The sequence below is a fragment of the Podarcis melisellensis genome (genome assembly GCF_964234715.1).
Source record: "Podarcis melisellensis genome assembly, chromosome: 16".
NCBI lineage: Eukaryota > Metazoa > Chordata > Lepidosauria > Squamata > Lacertidae > Podarcis > Podarcis melisellensis.
Genome location: NC_138533.1, coordinates 8984025 through 9003412, shown reverse-complemented (window position 1 = coordinate 9003412; position 19388 = coordinate 8984025). Strand labels below are relative to the sequence as shown.

General features: G+C 48.2%; 2 protein-coding genes across 4 annotated transcripts in view; one reads left to right on the top strand and one right to left on the bottom strand.

Annotated features, from left to right (window-relative positions):
- The first annotated feature begins 2397 nt into the window (after positions 1–2397).
- UBE2Q1 (ubiquitin conjugating enzyme E2 Q1) lies at positions 2398–17578 on the top strand. The gene is made up of 13 exons (XM_081891638.1): positions 2398–2979; positions 4709–4813; positions 4946–5050; positions 7158–7208; positions 8285–8425; positions 8788–8872; positions 10262–10322; positions 12468–12558; positions 12681–12739; positions 14151–14199; positions 14428–14523; positions 15615–15681; positions 16994–17578. The coding sequence occupies exons 1-13, from the start codon at positions 2413–2415 to the stop codon at positions 17023–17025; spliced, it is 1509 nt and encodes a 502-aa protein (XP_081747764.1). The 5' UTR covers positions 2398–2412; the 3' UTR covers positions 17026–17578.
- The window catches only part of TDRD10 (tudor domain containing 10), a 30612-nt gene continuing 28419 nt past the window's right edge, over positions 17196–19388 (bottom strand). For all 3 annotated transcript variants that reach the window (XR_014163487.1, XR_014163488.1, XM_081891851.1), the window contains one exon: positions 17196–18976. Coding sequence is in view for 1 of the 3 variants with exons in the window: in XM_081891851.1 (XP_081747977.1) it covers positions 18941–18976 (36 nt within the window). In the remaining 2 variants the exon portion in view is untranslated. The remainder of the gene's footprint in view (positions 18977–19388) is intronic.

The window sequence follows — 19388 nt, the reverse complement described above, 5'->3', positions numbered from 1 at the left end:
TTCCAGAATTAGCCAATCATGTGCAGCCCATTGTGTAAATAATGTATATAAAGCAGATACTGTGAGGGGACTTTCATTCATTCCTCCTCACCACTATGAGCTGAATAAAGAGCATGAAATCACTTTGCAACTCTGAGTATATTTCGCTTGCTTGCATTATTGTCCAAAGCGCTCTTATACAGTTCAGCAAAGCAAATCCATGTACAAATTCGAATGTAACATCTGTAGCTGCTTCAGCACAACCGAACTGCAAAACTGGTCTGAGCTGGATTTCCTCTGCAGGCTACTTGTTTTTTGCTGATTCATTAAAAAGGCAGGGGCTTCCTGCCCCTCCTCCTTCAGCAGAAACGCAGCTGGTGAGATAAGAAGGCCTCCAAAGGCCTTGAGCATTTCTAAGCAACTAGCATTCAATTCTAGGGCTGGGAAGGGACCCCAAGGGTCATCCAGTCAACCCCCCTGAAATAAAACCGGCTGTAGCTTTAATCTAACAGAAGCCAAAGTTGATATACGGATTTTCCCACATTCACATTCTCTTTGTAAACTGTTGCTAAGAGGAGAAACAACTTACAGTGCAATCTTATCCCTGCTGTCTCAAGAGAAGGTCCCATTGAGCTTAAGGCACTTACTTCTAGGTAAGCATGCATAGGCTGCAATGCTAAATGTACAGCCTAGGAAGTAATGCAAATCCTACGGATTTCAGAGGGCCTTCGTTTGGAGTAGCCAAGCAGAGAGAAAGGTGTGCACAATAACATTATAAAAAAACAAAGTATGATATTTTAAACAGCTGAAAATAAATTTTCGTTTATTACACAGCAGACAGATAAACGCCATTAGGAGCAAGATTATAAAATCAAGAAGACCTGGAAGAAAAGGAATTTGGGAGAGTGCAGTCTGAGTGGACCACCAGGCCCTGCACAATTCTTCCTTCTCACAAGGTTGATAGCACCTTCTAAGTGTCTTTATTTTGTTTTGAACAATGCATACGGTATTACTGATTTTTTTAAAAGAATATTTATTGAGATTTTACATAGACATAAGTTTACAAAATACAAAAAAGAACAAAACATAAAAATTAAAAATAAAAAGGAAAACATACAAAAATACATAAAAGAAAATAAAAAAATACCAATACAAAATACAAAAAACGAATAGTTAAGAAAAAATTAAAAACAAATCCATTTTTTATAACTTTGAACTCATTAGCTTGTTTCCTTGACCTCCTCACACCTCCACTTTTTGTATTCCCATTTACATAATCAGATCAGCAAATCCTTACCCTTTTTCATTTATCTAAACTCTATATCTTAACATATTCTAACTCCATATTTTCCTCCATTATCAATTCATTTTTGCATAGTCTTATTAACTTTGTTGCTAATGCCACTTATTTTCAATCCAACATCATTTTAACATTCATTAATTTTACAATGTTTCTGTAGATAGTCTTTAAATTTCTTCCAATCTTCTTCCACCAACTCTTCTCCCAGGTCTCGGATTCTGCCAGTCATTTCCGCTAATTCCATGTAGTCCATCACCATCATCTGCCATTCTTCCCGGGTGGGTAGATCTTGTGTCTTCCAATACTTTGCAATAAGTATTCTTGCTGCTGTTGTTGCATACATAAAGAAAGTTACTGATTTGCACGGAAACCCTGCTCTAGAAACTGTATATAGGAAGAGTGGTCTATTATAAATGAATGAGTAAGGGAGCTTTCCTGACTAGAGGCCGTCTACCAGCTTCTTTGGAAGGCGGCAATAAAGAAGGAGGTAGCCAGGCCTGATAACAGGAGGGCCTCATATGCTCCAAAAATAAACAGCACATCCTGTGGTAATCCCTCGCTATGACGTCACCGTGAGGATTGAGGGTATTAACAGCTAGGGATTCTCGCCATGCCATTGGCCACTCATGCCCTGACGTCACCAAAAAGCTGTCCGTCACCCTCCCCCATATTTCCTGGGAGGTACATCTTCTTGCGTCACATTGGAAGCAGCCAATTGCTTCCAGGATCCCAAACTGCGCCCCCCACCCGCTTTTCCCATCCCACTTCAGGGCAAGAGCTATTTCTCCTTCATTTCCGCCCGTTTCCTTGACTTGACTTCCGTTTCCTGTCAGTACATATAACACCCGCCCATGGGTGTTTGTTCCTGTGCGGGTAACAGTCGAGTCTAACAACACCGGAACTTCCGGTGAACTTGGGAAGTCATTTTAATTCTCGAGCTGCGTATGGAGTAGCGTAGAGCCGCTCTAGGCAAAACCGGAGGCTTCTCTACGGCCGCTATTGGCGCCGCTCTATACCTTACAATCTCCATGGTAGAAGTATCATTTTCTAAATAAAGCTCCCCAAGTCACCCACAGGAGGAGCAGCTGATACTTCTGTGAAGCATATTGGAGACACGACATTCTGGCCCCTTTATGAAGTCGCGCTACGGCGACGCTCTAGGGCTCACCACCTCTGTGGCCGAAAGTAGAGAAAGAACGGGCCTTGGGATTCCACTTCCGCTCGGGCCCGGAAGCGCCCGTCTCCATGACGACGGCGCCGTGCGTGCGGCCGCGCGGGCCTCCGCCGTCACCTCCTGCCGGCGTGGCTCCTCCTCTTCCTCCCCCGCCCGCGCGCCGATGGGGGGAGGAGCAGGATGCGGGTCGTCACTTCCGACTGCGGGCCCTTCCCGGCCGCCATCTTGCGGTGTGGGGGGACGCGGGGGGCCCGGGGGCCGCGGCGGGCCGCTCGATGGGAAGATGCAGCGCACGGGGCCGGGCGGGGCGGGGCCTGGCGCCGTGCTGGGGGCGGGGCCTGGCGCCGCGCTGGGGGCGGGGCCGGGGCGCGCGCTGCTGAGGCGGGAGCTGCGGCTCCTCGAGTCCATCTTCCACCGCGGCCACGAGCGCTTCCGCATCGCCCGCGCCTGCCCGGACGAGCTGGGCTGCGAGTTCCTGCCCGGCCCGGGCGGCGGGGGGCCCGTCCGTATCCATGGCAACATCACGGTGAGTCCCCGGGTGGGGGGGAGGAGGGGGCGCCTTCAATTGGGCGGGAGACCCTCGCCCTCCCTCGGGGGCGGGGCTTGGAGGAGAGTGGGGTGATGGGGCGGGGCGTGTGGAACCGGGGCGGGGCTTGCAGAGGTGGGGCGGGGCGTCTTCTGGAAGGGGCGGGGCGTGTGGGGGCGGAGCTTGGAGGGCGGGGCCTAGGGCGGGCCGTGGGTGGGGGTAGCTGGCAAGGTGCAAGAGGGATCATGGAAAGCCCCTGTGCATACCTACCAAAGTTGCAAACTTGGCATATCATGGTATCCTGTGTTAACACGCTGGCTGCAATGGAGGCGGAAGCCCCATTTTCCATCAGTGGCATGTAGCTTCCAGGTCAACATTGCAGGATCTAACCCACTCGCCCTCTGCCAGCCCACTTCCAAGCAAAAGCAAGGACTTGCCCTGCCTTTGCAACTGCGACACAAACTCAGTGGGTTGGCAGAGGAGGGTTGGAGGGATCCTCCCTCTGCCAGCCTACTCACTCGGCTGCATGGACTTTCTGCTCGCCTCTGATGACCACGCTGAGGCTTAAGCACAATGCAGGCAGCTAGGAGGCAGGGGGTTTCCCTTCTTGAACACTTCCGCAACATGAGAACCCACCAAATGTTGGACAGACAAAAGAAAGTAGTTCTTCACACAGTGTGCAAATGATGGAATGTAATACGGACACCAAACGGGATGACTTGAAAAGAGGATTGGACAGATTTGTGGAGAATAAGGCTATCAAGGCTAGTCGCCATGGCTATATTCTCCTTCCCCTGTGAAAGACAGTATGCCTCTGAATTGCCAGCTGCTGTTGTGCCTAAGTCCTGCTTTTGGGTTTCCCAGGGGCACCTGGTTCTCCACCCTGAGGACAGGATGCCAGGACAGACTGGCCTTTGAGCCTAATCCAGCAGGTTTGGGAGACCATCCTTGATTTAGCAGGGGAGATGTGAGTTCTATGGGGCAGCTGCCGGGGTAACACAGTGTGCAGCATGTAGCCGAAAAGGGGTGCAGGCTACAGCATGGAAGCAGAGGTGCAGGACAGCCCAGGTACTTTCGTGGCCTAGGTGGAAAAAGATGGGAAAGGATCAGGATCAGGCAAAGAGGTGTCACTATTTTGCTTTTACGACTCTGCTCTTCAGCCCCTTTTGCCTTCCTTAATGGTTTAGACTAGAAATACCACTTCAGAGATCTGGTAGCCCCTCAACCCTGACCATTGGACATCTTGGCTGCAGCTGATGTGTGTTGGAAGGCCAACAGTATCTGGAGCTACCAGCAGGATCTCCAGCTCTGGAATAACAGATGCCTGAGTCAAAAAAGCAAGGAGGGTTGTTATCTCAACTAAGACCTTAGACTTGAGACCCCTTGAGATTGGACTGGCAGACTTCATTATGGTATCAAGTTAGTCCCTAGCTGCATGGCTTTAATGTTCAGAGGGCCACAAGAACCTGGCAGGTAGAATAACATTGCTAGCCCGTGGGAGCTGAAGTCAAGTTATTTAGATCAAGATTGGAGAACCTGGTGCCCTCAAGGTATCATTGGACTCCAATTCCCATCAGCCTCAGCCAGCATGGGTGATGGGAGTTGTAGTCCAGTGACATCTGGAGGACCACAGTTGCAGAGGACTGAAGCAGGACAACATGGTCATATCTGGTTATCTCTGTGAGATGCTGCCTATTGCTAACTCCCTCGGTTTCCCCGCCTTCTCTAGGAGTCTTATCCAGCTGTCCCCCCAATATGGTCCGTGGAATCGGACGATCCCAACCTGGCGGCGATCCTGGAGCGGCTAGCAGACGTGAAGAAAGGAAATACGTTGGTGAGGCGGAAGAAGCGCCAATGTCTTTGGGGAAGGAGGGGGAGCGATTGAGCTGGAGGAGGCGGGTGAGGGGTGATCAGCATTCCTCCTTTTTTCCATAACTTTGTTCTCGTTGGCTTCCTTCTTGGCTAGCTTCTGCAGCACCTGAAGCGGATCATTTCCGATCTCTGCAAACTCTACAACCTTCCCCAGCATCCGGACGTTGAAATGCTGGACCAGCCTCTGCCTGCTGAGCAGGTAAGCCAACCTTGTGGCTCCCGGCAAGGCTCCTGGGCCAGGTGGCATTCCGCTGTCATGGAGGCTGCTTGAATGGGCACAATTGGTTCTCTGTTTATTTCTGCCTGTCCGGCACGTTTCCTCTGTGCAAAACTTCTTCAGGCAGTAGCAGAGTTCGCAGCAGTTGCTTCCGTGTAAGGAGAAGGAAAAGTCCACACACTGTTCTTTCTATCTAACAGCGTTTATTTACATCAGCAAGCAAAGGAACAAAGAAATCCACCCGAACACCAGTCACAGGTGTACTGAAATAGGTTCCATATAGGAAGGTGTTAGGAATCAATGCCCCAGGACACTCCTGACTGTTGCCTACGCAGCAAAGTAGCAGAGTAGTGGAACTCTGGTAGACGTGGGATTACAGGGAAACACAACACGCAGGAAAGATCATTCATAGAAGTTTACTAAGGCATAGGTTCTTTGTCAAGAGTCCAAATACAGCATAGCTCCTCTTAGAGGGAAAAAAAAATCCAGTTTCAGCCTAAAAAGACTGAATATAAATGCAAAAATATAAAGGTAAAAGAAGTCAGTCGAAGAATGAAGAAAAGGAAGGAGGAGAAAGATTGCTCACTGGGCCGCAGATAATACGCTTCCCTGTGGCCTTGGTACTAAGATAAGGCACACAGTTCAAAACAACAGCTGCTTGCTTTGAGCCGAATGGAAAGTTACAGACCTGCTAGAACGGCACTAGCGTGTTCCAGCTTTTATTGGCAGCTTCTGCAAATACATAAAACTTCACTCCATGACAGAAGGGGCAGTGGACTGTGCTTTATGATGAGTTCCATATTGTCTGTACTGACCTGCAGCAGCACTCCAGGGTTTCAGATGGGAATCTTTCCCAGCCTTAGTTGGGGATGCTGAGAATTGAAGCTTTCTTTGTGCAACCTGGCAGACAAACATTAGAATCTTCTTCTTTTAAAATAAATGTTATTAATTTTGCAAATAAAAAAATTCAAATAAACACACATTGATAAAGTAACACTATATGTGGAGATTCTCCGAATCTCATGACTTCCCCCCATCCCGTCGATGAAGTCTTGTGTTAAAACATCTACAACTACATGTTCGTTTGTGCTCCAGTTATTATATCAAACCATATTATCCATGATATTTTTTACACTACAAGTGTGTCAAAATCCAGCTCTGGTTTCCATCTGCTTATGGTGGTCTCCTAAATAACTGCGATTCCCCCCCCCCATTCTTTTATAAAGTTTTTATCCTCTTGATTTTCAGACATCAAGGAAACTCAGAAACAAGCATGAGAATCTTCTGTTTAACCTTTTGTCCAAGCCAAGAAACTATGACTAACAGCTCTGGAATGAGCCACAATATTAAAATATAGTTCAAAGTTGTTTTAATTCCTTGCAGTGCGGTTCATAGGAATGCAGGAAGCTGCCTTATATTGAGTCAGACATTTGGCCCACCCAACTCAGTTTTGTCTACCCTGACCGGCAGGGACTCTCTGTGGAGTTGCCGGGGTTTGAACCTGGGACCCTCTGCACACAAAGCAGATGTTCTGTCGCTGAGCCGCAGCCCTTTCCTAACTACATCAACTCCTAAGTCTAAATCCTATTGAATTCCACAGGGCTTACTCCTGGGTAGTTGGGATTGCAGCCTGTGTAGTGTTAATGGAAACGTCCTGGTTTGGTGGCACAAAGTTTGCCTGTGAAAGGCTCATTCATATTTTGACATATTAAGATGAGAGATGGTTGTCTGAATGCAGTCGCTTTTATAAAACCTCTAAACAGCTTGTTTTCAGGCTGGCATTAACGTGTAGTGTTTGGAGTAGAGTCAGCCTAACTTAAGGAAGCTGAGAGTTGTTGGGAGGTCTCTATTTCTCTCACTGAGCTACAATTCCCGGAGCAGTTTAGCAGTCTGTCCCTCTTCCCAGGGAAGTGTGGGTGGGGAACAGGTGTCACCTAACAGCTCCCAGTGCTCTTAACAAACTACAGTTCCAGGAACTGGGAACACCATGACACCATTGCAATTTAAACATAGGTTGCAAGAGTGGTCTTACGGCAGTGTTTTCTAGAATAACTCCATGCACCTGTCCTCCTGCTGTTTTGTTCCATAGAGCACACAGGAAGAAGTGTCCTCTGAAGAGGAAGACGAGGAGATGCCAGAGGTAAGGGGTGCATTCCTTTAAAAATTCTCTACTCATGTTTGCTCAGCCACCTCAATTCCACAGCCATTCCTGTTCCTTCAGAAATGTTCAGGACAGGGGCAATAATAATAATTTTATAACATACCCTGCCCATCATGTGGACTGGAGATTTTAATGCGATAGCGAGCAAGGATTTGGATGCATTCCTCAGTGGTAAATAATAGACACATCCAAATCCATAACAGCTTTAAAAATTGGCTGCAGAAGCCTTATGTTAAAAGGTCTATGGAGATACATTTTGGAGACAGAGAGCACCCTTCCTATTTAGCATGCAACAATTCTGGAATGGTTCCACGTTGCTAAATTTCGATGTAAGAAATCAACCTTATAGTGTAGCAGCACCTACGCCTCGGAGCTACCTTCCTTTTGATATTAGACAGGCTCCTTCACTGTACCATTTTCGGCGCCTGCTACAAATGTTTTTGTTAGGCATGCCATGAGGGAATGTGGCCCTTGGGTGAAAGGAAGTCCCCCCAACCCGCTGCTTGCAGTTGTGAAAGTTGAAGCAGCATGAAACAGAGCTGTGTGGCTTGTGCAGCTTTTGATTTCCAAGGAGAGAAAAAGAGAATTCAAAGCTGTCGCAAGTCAGGAATATAATAATAATAATAATAATTTATTTATATCCCGCCCTCCCCAGCCGAAGCCGGGCTCAGGGCGGCTAACGACAATCAAACAATCAAATAATCCAACATTCTAAAAACATTTCATTATAAAAATTAATTAAAATCAAATTGATGGCAACCGTTAAGCAAAATTCTGTGCAGATTGCCAGAGGAGGGAGTCAGGCTGTGCCCTGACCAAAGGCCTGGTGGAACAGCTCTGTCTTGCAGGCCCTGCGGAAAGATGTCAGGTCCCGCAGGGCCCTAGTCTCTTGTGACAGAGCGTTCCACCAGATTGGAGCCGCAGCCGAGAAAGCCCTGGCTCTGCTTGAGGCCAGCCTAACTCAGTCTTCTTGCATCGCAGGGGGGGTTGGACTAGATGGCCCTTGGGTCCCTTCCAACTTCACCATTCTATGGCTCTCTTATCGCCCCCCCAAGGACACAGAAGAACTCGATCACTATGAGATGAAAGAGGAGGAGCCGGCGGAGGGGAAGAAGGCGGAAGATGACGGCATTGGCAAAGAGAACCTGGCCATCCTCGAGAAAATAAAAAAGAACCAGAGGCAAGATTACTTAAATGTACGTGTCGCCAGGCGGGAGGGCAAGGCGGGGAAATGGGGGGCGGGTTGGGGGTGGAGATGGAGAGGAGGGTCGCCCAGCTGACGTTTCAAAGCCTGCCTCTCCCTCTTAGATGCTGGGAGTGGCACATGGTTGGACTGTGGCTTCCATGAGGTCTGGCTGTTGGCTGCACTGCCTGGGGGCTGGTGGGAGTTGGAGTCCACCTTGCCAGGAGAGCACCAGGCCAGCCCTGGGCCTGGGCGATAACTTGTCTCCGTTCTGGGGGCGGGGGGGGGGATGGAGTAACCTGGGGCTGGGCAGCCCGTCTTGCTAGCAACATGGGTGTAACAGTGAAATTCCTCCTCCCTCTCGCCCTCTCTCAGGGGGCAGTGTCTGGGTCTGTGCAGGCCACCGACCGGCTAATGAAGGAGCTCAGGGATATTTACCGATCGGCAAGTTTCAAGGGTGGTGAGTATCTAGCCTGGAAAAGCCCCGGGGCTGGGGCGGGGGGCAAGGACTGGGAGCCTGGCCTTGTTTCTGCTTTTTGGGAAAGCAGAAATCATCGGTCAGGAAGAGGGGGGCAGGACTGTTGAGAAACCTGGATTGTAATAAGTAAACTGAGTTGGTAGAGAATGTGATGCATTATTTTCTTGTGGTTGTGTGCCTGATGTATACTGATGCCTATAACGTAGAATTTGAAATTTATTTTGTCACCCCCGTTCGTATTTTGGTGTTGCACTGGTCTTTTCAGTGGGGTGTAGATGATGGAGCAATTGTTTTGTTCATGGTTTGTTTAGGTTGATATATATACTGTGGGCTGTGTCCTGGCTCACTCTGCTCGCCAACCCTAACTAATAATAATAATAATAATAATAATAATAATAATACTTTTATTATTTCTACCCCACCCATGTGGCTGGGCTAACCCTGTCATTCTGGGCGGCTTCCAACGTATATAAAAACATAATTACCCCATTAACCTGCAGCCTCCCTTTCCCAGGATTCTCATGTTCCACTGCAAATGGGGGCTGCACAGTGACAGCCTTACATATACAGTGGTACCCCGGGTTAAGAACTTACCGTATTTTTCGCTCTATAAGACGCACCAGACCATAAGACGCACCTAGTTTTTGGAGGAGGAAAACAAGAAAAAAAATATTCTGAATCCCAGAAGCCATAACAACAAGAGGGATCGCTGTGCAGCGAAAGCAGCGATCCCTCTTGCTGTTCTGGCTTCTGGGATAGCTGCGCAGCCTGCATTCGCTCCATAAGACGCACACACATTTCCCCTTACTTTTTAGGAGGGAAAAAGTGAGTCTTATAGAGCAAAAAATACGGTAATTCATTCTGGAGGCCCGTTCTTAACGTGAAACTGTTCTTAAGCTGAAGCACCACTTTAGCTAATGGGGTCTCCTGCTGCCACTGCCGCGCGATTTCTGTTCTCATCCTGAAGCAAAGTTCTTAACCGAGGTACTATTTCTGGGTTAGCGGAGTCTGTAATCTGAAGCGTCTGTAACCCGAGGCACCACTGTATTTGTATGTATACAGGCGACTCCCCACTTGTACGCGATCTACTTGCATGCGATGGCCCAAAGGGACATCCTCTTTAGGTTCTGGGGTCTCCCTGAGAGCCACAAGGACTCTCTAGGGCGCTCCCCACTATATTTATGCACATGGGCCTGGAACGTAACCCCTTTGTGAATGGGGAGTCGCCTATATATATTGTGGAAGCCGAGATGGTTTGCTGTAGGAATTTAATTCTGTTTTGTTGGTTACTTTAAGGTGTGTGTGTATTGTATAGCCATTCTTCCTTTCCTTTCTCCTGCAATACCGACTGCTTCTTTCTATTTTCCACAGGAAACTATGCAGTTGAACTAGTGAACGACAGCCTGTACGACTGGAATGTCAAACTCCTGAGGTAAGGGTCTGACTGGTCCCTTGTGGGTGGGCGCTGCACCCTACCCTAAGCAAGATACCTGGGTGTAGGGGGAGGCCCCGATCACCCCTCCATTCCAGTATGAATCAGGACTTCACACACACTTGAAGACGCCTGCTCTGCTTTTTCTCCCAGGCCGGTAGATTGGCAAAGGGATTTTCCTCCCCTTCTTTCTCCACCAGCGAGAGAGGCTGGGGCAGAGCACCTTGCAGTGGGCTGCTTCCAGCCAAGCTGAAAAAAAAATCAACAAAAGCTTATCTGTGCTGCTTTCATAGCCAGCATTTTTATGCAGCTCTTCCAGCAACGACAGCAAAGGCTCCCAGAGCAGTTCACACATGCTGGGGAATCAGATAGTCCTTGCCCTCGGGTTCTTCTCATGAAGTTAGCCAGTGCTTTGGTAGATGGAGAGGTTAAAACTTCTCTGTCCATCCCAGTGCCTCTGAATATACCCCAGATACCCTCCTCCCCAGCCAGCAGATCTGTTTAGCCAGTGGAGTGAGGATTTATGTGTGTGAAACATACATATATATATATATATATATATATGCAGGTTTTGGTGTCCTCGGGTGTCTTCCCGTGTAAAAGTTGGGGTGTCTAGGCGACGTTTCGACGAGGTCTCACTCGTCATCTTCAGTGAGACCTCGTCGAAACGTCGCCTAGACACCCCAACTTTTACACGGGAAGACACCCGAGGACACCAAAACCTGCATTCCTGTACCCGTGAAAATCTACGAAAGCAAATATATATATATATATATATATATATATATATATATATATATGCTGATGGGCTGTCCTCTGTCCCTTCCCCCACCTCCCGGAAAAGCCAGCAAGAGCCACACGCTCTTTAAAGAGCCGTGCCTAGCATGTGTGCGGCTCCTGGGGGCTTTTCTGTGAGGTGTAAGAAGGGACTGACCGGCTGCCCTTCTCCATCCTTGGGGAAAAGCCCCCGCTCCATGCGGCTCTTTAAAGGGAGTGCTGAACAGAGCCTCCTGCCTGCATTCGCTCCATAAGACGCACACACCTTCCCCCTTACTTTTTAGAAGGGAAAAAAGTGCATCTTATGGAGCGATAAATACGGTATATGTGCTGGTGCATGGACAACCTGCCCCCAGTGTGTTTTTATTGCACCATATCCCACCTTTTTCTCCAAAGAACTAAAGGTGTGGCATACATGGGTTTTCTCCATACCTCGCTTAATCCTCACAACAGCCCTGCGAGGTAGGGTAGGCCAAGAGGCAGTGACTGGCCCCAGGTTGCCCCCAATGGGCTTCGTGGCCAAGTGGGTCTCTGCCAGGTCCTACACCACACTGACTCTTGTTTCGGCCAGGAGTGAATCCTGCCCACGGAACAAAAAGGGTCCCACAGATCACAGAACCACAGAATTGTAGAGTTGGAGGGGACCATCTAGTCTAACCCCCTGGAATGCAGGAATACAGTGGTACCTTGGGTTAAGAACTTAATTCATTCTGGAGGTCCGTTCTTAACCTGAAACTGTTCTTAACCTGAAGCACCACTTTAGCTAATGGGGTCTCCCGCTGCGTGATTTCTGTTCTCATCCTGAAGCAAAGTTCTTAACCCGAGGTACTATTTCTGGGTTAGCGGAGTCTGTAACCTGAAGCGTCTGTAACCCAAGGTACCACTGTATGCAGCTGGACCAAACCTGCAACCTTGGCGTTGTCCGCACCATGCTCTAAGCAACTGAGCTATCCAGGAGAGTTAGAAAGTTAGCCCCCCGCCCCCTGGATAGAAGCCCCCCCCCCATCTAGGCCAAGGTTGGGGAATCTCTGACCCAAATGTGGACCTCCAGTGTGCTCCATCTGGCCCTTGGGACTCTTCCCAGGCAAACCTCTATGCACCTTCCACGAATGTTTTCGCCTGGCTGGGACGTTTCCTTGAACTCTGGCTGTGCATCTCGCTTGCCTGGGCAGAGGTGTGTGCCGTGACGGTGCAGAGAAACTACCCCATTGTACAAAAGCGGGAGGGGAAAATGTGCATTTGTTTCTCCACCCACTTTGGCTTCTCGTCCAGCCCAGCATGTGACCCCCAAAGCAGGAACTCTGACCTGGGGAGGGGCGAGGGGCCTTCCTCTGTCCTCGGCTCAGCTTGCCTCCCTCTCTCCCCCAGGGTGGACGAGGACAGTGCCCTGCACAGCGACCTGCAGATCCTCAAAGAGAAAGAGGGGGCAGACTTCATCCTCCTCAACTTCACCTTTAAGGTCAGGCTGGTGGGAGGGAGGTGGTGGCAGCAGCAGCAGCAGCAGCAGCAGCTGATGGCCGGGGTGGGAGGGCAAGGGAGGGCTGCCCGACAGGCAGCTCAGCCTCTCTCTTCTCCTTTCAGGACAACTTCCCCTTTGACCCGCCCTTCGTAAGAGTCGTGTCTCCTGTGCTGTCAGGAGGGTAAGTGCCTGACGATGCCCACCGGTGGGATTTGGGTGGCTGCTATTGGTAACTCAGTTCCCTATCAAGGGCGAAGACAACAACCCATGTAAAACCATGCTGTTTTAAAACAGTATTATTATTGCTGTTCTGTTTTGCATTGCTTATTTTGCTGTATCCCTCTTGATGATTATTTACACACCCGGCACAGTCCACTTGGAATTTCTGTTGCCCAAACCTCATTTGAAACAAAATGGGCTTGCTCCAGTTGTGCATGCTGAGCGCATATGCAACTCCAAGTCACTTCAGTGGGGCTTGTACTAGTGCAGGGTTTCCCAACCCTGGGTCTCCAGCTGTTTTTGGACTACAACTCCCATCATCCCAGACCACCGGTCCTGCTAGCTAGGGATGATGGGAGTTGTAGTCCAAAAACAGCTGGAGACCCAGGGTTGGGAAACACTGGCAGATTGTGCCCACTGTATTTTTTTTTTGCCTTATCCACATTGCATGGAAACATCAGAGGATAATAATAATAATAATAATAATAATAATAATAATAATAATAATAGGCTTTAGTGGAATTGATTTATTTTTATAATATTTAATAGCTGTCAATACCCATCTATATTAGCTATATAAAAATCATATTTACCTTTTTAGAGAAGTCTGTAGTACAGGTTTGTGGCCTGTTAAAACTGTAAATCTGAATAAAGGTTGTTTTGGAGAAGACAAGTTATTTCCAATAAAATAAAATAAAATCAGTATTATTTAAATCTATATTACCTCCCTTCTTCTGAAGATCTCAGGGCAGCCAGGACCTAGGAAATTGTCTCATACTGAGCCCAGATCCTTGGTCATCTATCTCAGTATTGTCTACTGAGTTTCAGGCAGGGGGACATTCCCAGCCCCTGCCTGGAGAAGCCAGGGATTGAACCTGTGACCTTCTGTCTGCAAGGGGGATGTTCTGCCCCCGAATTCTTACAGGACACGGAATTAAAGCCCGGTTGAAGGCCTTACCCCTTAATCCTATGCTGCTGGATGCCCTGTTCCCCGGAGGCGACAGTATTTGGACCCTAGTTCTATTGCCGGACAAACTCATCGGGTGTTCCTTGGTTCTGAAGAAAATCAGAGGCAGCCACATTCCGTCTGCTCCATCTAGAGATGTAGAGCCAGCTTCCACCTGCCTCCACCCCCTCAAAGGACAGGCCATCTTAGCTGAGCAGCAGGATTGGTTGTGGGGCAGGAGGCACATTAATAATTTTCTTATTTATACATTAGGATCTGCCATTAGGAAAGGGCTTTGATTGTGAGGAACTGGGTTACTGCTCCCCTTTTAAATGAATTTACACACACACACACACACACACACACACACACAGAGAGAGAGGCTTTTTGGCTAACAATGGATTTTCCTCTGTCCTTCTCTCCCAAGGTATGTCCTGGGCGGAGGAGCTATCTGCATGGAGCTTCTAACAAAACAGGTGAGCGGCTGGGAGGACTCAGGGGTCAGGTCAAAGTCCCACTTCTGCAGCAGTTGGGCTGGTGTATTCGGCTGGTCTGCTGCTCCCTGGGATAGCTCAGTCCGTAGTGCACGAGACTCTTAATCTCAGGGTTGCAGGTTCGGGCAAAAAGATCCCTGGATTGCAGAGGGCTGGACTAGATCACGCTGGTAGTCACTTATTCCTTTTCCCTTACCTCCTTTTCCCCAGGGCTGGAGCAGTGCTTACTCGGTGGAGTCCGTGATCATGCAGATCAGTGCCACACTTGTGAAAGGCAAAGCCAGGGTCCAGTTTGGCGCCAACAAGGTAACCTGGGGCTAGGCTACGGTCTACATGTCCCCTGACCCAATTCCCCTGCGCTGGTGCTGTAGAGGAGTCGGCTGCCAGAGGTTCCAACCTCTGCCAGAAGAGAGCCAGCAAAGCTTTAAAGAGAGTTACAATTCCCCGAGTGCTTTGACAATCCTTCACAGAGAACTCACAGAATTGTGGGCAATCTCAGCACCCTGAACAAACAGCAGCTCCCAGAATATTATTTTAGGGGGGGGGAGGGAGGAACTGTGACTGTTTAAAGTGATGTCATGGTGCTTTAAATGTGTGGTGTGCAATATGGGCTAGGTCAGTCTCGGGTCTTTAGCTGTTCCAAGACTACAACTCCCATCATCCCTGGCCGTTGGCCTAAGCTAGCAGTGGATCATGGGAGCTGTAGTCCTGCAACATCTGGGGACCTGAGGTTGAAGAACACTGACTTAGGAGACCTTGAATGAGCCGCAGACCTTTTCTCTCTTTCAGCCCTCAAGGTTGTGGCAAGAATAAAACAGGGAGGGGAGAACTATGTCCACTGCCTTAAAATGGGGGCCAGCTTCCTATGGTCACACCATGCTTGTCCCAAAATGCCTGATTGCATTAAAAAAAACCAAAAACCACCACTTACAAAATATTCAGCACAGTGAGTGTTTTGTGGTTGGAGCAGTGTGGGAGATATAATCTGGCAAAGTGTAACATTTCCTTTCACGGGTATGTGGCTTTTCAGGGTAATCGTGTTTCTGTGATTTAGAGGCAGGAGCCTCTAGGGCACCCTACGGCTGGGGGATAGCTGGCTTTCAGCTTTGCAATATATTGCCAGCTAAACATCGCGACATACTGATGTATCACAATGTCTGAAATAAGGATGAAAATGTGTAGAGGCATTGGCTGGCTTCGCGGTTTTTCCCACGTTTTGATTTTTGTATAGCGCACACACATCGTGATTCACAATATATTGCCACATCAAAAACACTGGATCTGATATGGACTTCAGACCGGTTTTGGACGATATATTAATATATCTCCCAGCCCTATTGCACCCTTTGTGGCAGCCTTCTTAATATTAAAAGCCATTCTCCATTCTCCCCCCGCAGAACCAGTACAGTTTGACAAGAGCGCAGCAGTCATACAAGTCCCTGGTCCAGATTCACGAGAAGAATGGTAAGGACTAGCACCTTGGTTGAAGCGCATCCGGTGGAAGGCTGAGGAGCCGACCTACGTTGTTGGCCACTGTTTCTTATCCTCACCTTAAGGGACTTCCAGGCTTAGGGGGGAAGAGGTGGGACCCCACAAGTGGCTTTATAAGGATTTAAACCAGCAATTTGAGTTGAGCCCAGAAATTCTGCGAGAGCCAAACAGTAAAGCCATTAACGATAACAACAGTACTCAGCAAGTTCCATTCTGTACACCCATGGCAACTGGTGCCAGGTGCAAGATGAAATGGGAGGAGCCAAATGTAAAATGAGGTCACGGGGGTGGAGTCAGTGATGCCATGTGAACAGCCTAATCAATGGAGAGAGGGGCGTGTTGGGATTGTTAAACAATTGTGGGAGGGGAGCTCAGAACCCCCTACCTTCTGCCCTCGTCCCCTTGTCCTAGGGGCATTCTGTCTATACTGAAGAGTCTCATTGCAGTGGAAGATGAGTAGCAGCAGAGCTTTCCCACTCCAGAAAGCTTGTCTGCAATTACTGACCCACCTATTCCTGACTGAGGCTGCCACCAGTTTGAAAACCATCCCATGGCAATGCTTGTAGGGCACGGGTGGGTTACCTGGTGCCCTCCAGCTGTTGTTGGGAGGGTGGCTGCAACATACCCCCAACAAGGTCTCTGGATCAGGAGTGACGGGAGTTGGAATCCAGCAAGATCTGGAGAGACCCGCAGGATTCCCATCCACCTGGAGAGGATGGCCCCTAGCTCAGTGGCAGAGCGTACGATTTCTATGCAAAAGCCCCCCTGCTCCTCCAGTTCTAGAGGAGAATCTGGGCCTGGGAAAGAGCCTCTGAGCACCCTAGTAAGAGAAGTATTTTGCTGGCTAGACCAGCTCCATGTGAGGCAGGGGTGGGGAGTTGCTGGCCGTGCTGTAGTTTAAAAAACAAAAGAAAACTGGGTGGTGGGGTTAATTCTGTGCTGGCTGTATGCTGAGAGCTCAGCTGTTTGCAAAAAGGACTTTCAAACAGCCCCTCTGAAAAGCAGGGGTTTGAAGAGCAGCACAAGGCAATTTTACAAAAAGATTTCCAAATATCTGTGCTTTTTGCATTCCTGACAATCAGGACGCAGCGTTGCCTGATGTGAGGGTTGCATCTGGTGATTGACGGGAGGGCAGGGGCGGGGGGGCCCACAAGGGTGAAGAGGTTAAGAATATGTAGGTTGCCCACCAGCAGAGGTTTCCCAGCCTTGATCTACAGAAACGGCGTCTGTTCACCTGAACCCCACGTCTTCCACCTTTCCTCACCACCTTTTACTTTGCTCTCAGGCTGGTACACGCCCCCTAAGGAAGATGGCTAAGCATGGAGACGGTCACCCTGGACAGCCTCAGACCGGCCTCGACTTCCCTGCTGAACGCTGCTGCATTTGGATCGCAAGGATGCCTGCTCTTCCTCCTCCTCCTCTTCCTAGGACAGGACACTCACACTCTCCTCCCTCCCTCTTTCTCCACCGCCCGTACTTGCAAGGCGATTTTAGTGAGCGGCTCCAGCGGGGGACTCTTACGGAATTATAAACACTTGCGAGCAGCCGGGCCGTCCCTCTGCTCGGGCTACTGGCTTGGACCCGCGCTAGCAGGCAAGCTGGCAGTCACTCTTATTAAAAACCACACACACACGAAAACAAAACAAAACAGCAAAACTCTTTGATTCTCTTGTTATCGCTGGAAGCTACCAGCTCCGCTGCAGTCTAGAGCACCTCTGCCTCTTCCCTCTGCTACGGATTTAATTTATTTTCTTATTTTCATGTACACTGCTTTTTTTTTTCTTTTCCTTTTTTGGTTACAGTGTATGATGGATGTGTATGGGGGGGAAATGTATCTTCTTTGGAGAACAATTACATTTGTTAATTTGAAGGGGAACTAGTCTTACCTCTCTGTCTGCAAAGCAGGTGGCAACTCAGGGTAGGTTAAAGGGTGTTGCCTTCCCAAGAGAAAAAAAACAACCACAAATCCATGAGGTCTAGAAACTTTAAAATCAGTTCCTAAAGATCCTCAGGCTCGTGGAATTGCCGTAACTTGCTAGATTTATATTGCGTCTGTGTGACGTTCCCTATGATCCTGACACAATATCTGCACTGTGGTTTTGTTTTTCAACCAGGACCAACTCAGCTTAGTAGTCGTAAGGATGGTTGCTTTTGAATCCTCACAGTCCTGTTGTGTTAACTCCTTGTACACACTTGATTTTTCAGAATTGGAAAGTAGGTTCAGCACACCCAACAGCTTGCTAGGATACAAATTTGGGGTTAGCAATTAGGTGAGGGCTTCATGGCTTTCTGATGCTCCTAGGACACCTATATCAGACCAGGGCAGCAGCAAGGAGGTTTCCACACTTCCAGTTTTACTATTCTTTGACTTGACCCTCCTGTGGACCACTTGAAAATTGCCAAGGGTATATTTGATTTGATTTTTCGGCCAGCTATAGCGTTCATAATGCTGTGTGATTTTTACTCGTGTTTCAATTGCTCCTTTAAATTTCTTGTTTTGTACTTCGCTCCCTTAGAACTGAAATCGCCTAGAACTGAAACGCAATAAAGTACAAGAAAGAAAGAGAGCAATAAAAATGCAATTAAAAATCTTAACGCAGGCACATCATGGACTACCTGAAAGGAGCACATGGGCCACTGGTGGTCTGTGCACCAGTTTGGGAACCCTTGCTGTAGGTCATATTTTAAAATCAGCAGACCTTGGGGGGGGGGGGTTAGAAAATCAAAGAAGTGGGGAAACTCGACAGCAAAAATGACTCCAGAGGAAAAAGCTCACCTGAGTGCAAGAGACAATCAATTTCTTCCTCAGCATCACTTTTTTAAAAAGCAACCAAGTTTTAGGTGTACATGTATACATTTGGTTTTAATCAACTAAACTACAGAAACAAGGTGGGAAGAACAGGCTCCAATCAATAGGCAAAATTTCAACATTCCTTGCCTCTTCAAACCTTCCATCTTTGAACACCACTAATACGCAAAATGCTTTTAATTAAGAGACATTTTTTTCCTTCCTGCCGCAACAAGGCACAGTTAAACTGCCTTGTTTTAAACCGATACGGGGGGTGGGGGGGGAATGCATAGAAACAGGAAGGTGTAGAAAATTAATGCAAAGCGTCTTTCCGCTTACCCCATCTCCCATCAAAAACAATTTACAATCCTTTTTTTCCCCAAGATCCCATCAGCTTGCTTGTCGGATGTTCTCTCCAGAATTTCTTTCAACAACTTCCTCCTCCTACTCATCTTTGATGGCAAACTTCAAAATGTGTTGCTGTAAAAAGTTACCAAGATAGACTTAGAAAAAAATATTAGTGTATTTTAAACACATCTCCCCGCCCCCAAACACCCGTCCTGACCCATAGCTCCTGTCACCCTCCAGCCCTTATAACAGGCTGCCCATGTGGGGATGTTTTTAGGAATTTGATGTAAACACAGGGTTCAGTTGTAATCCAGCTGGTTAAATGTGTTTTTTTTTTCTTCCCCTCATAGAAAAAGCTGTTAGAACTTAACATAATGCAAAGAGAAACTCTGGAGAGTGTTGGTAAATCCCCACTGAGACTCCCAAGCTGTGCTTTAGTTTCTCAAGCCTATTAGATGAAGAATTAAAACAAACACCAAATGCATTAGCCGCACATAGAATTGCCGGGTTTCCAGAGACCCTTTGGAACTCTTGGCGCAGGATT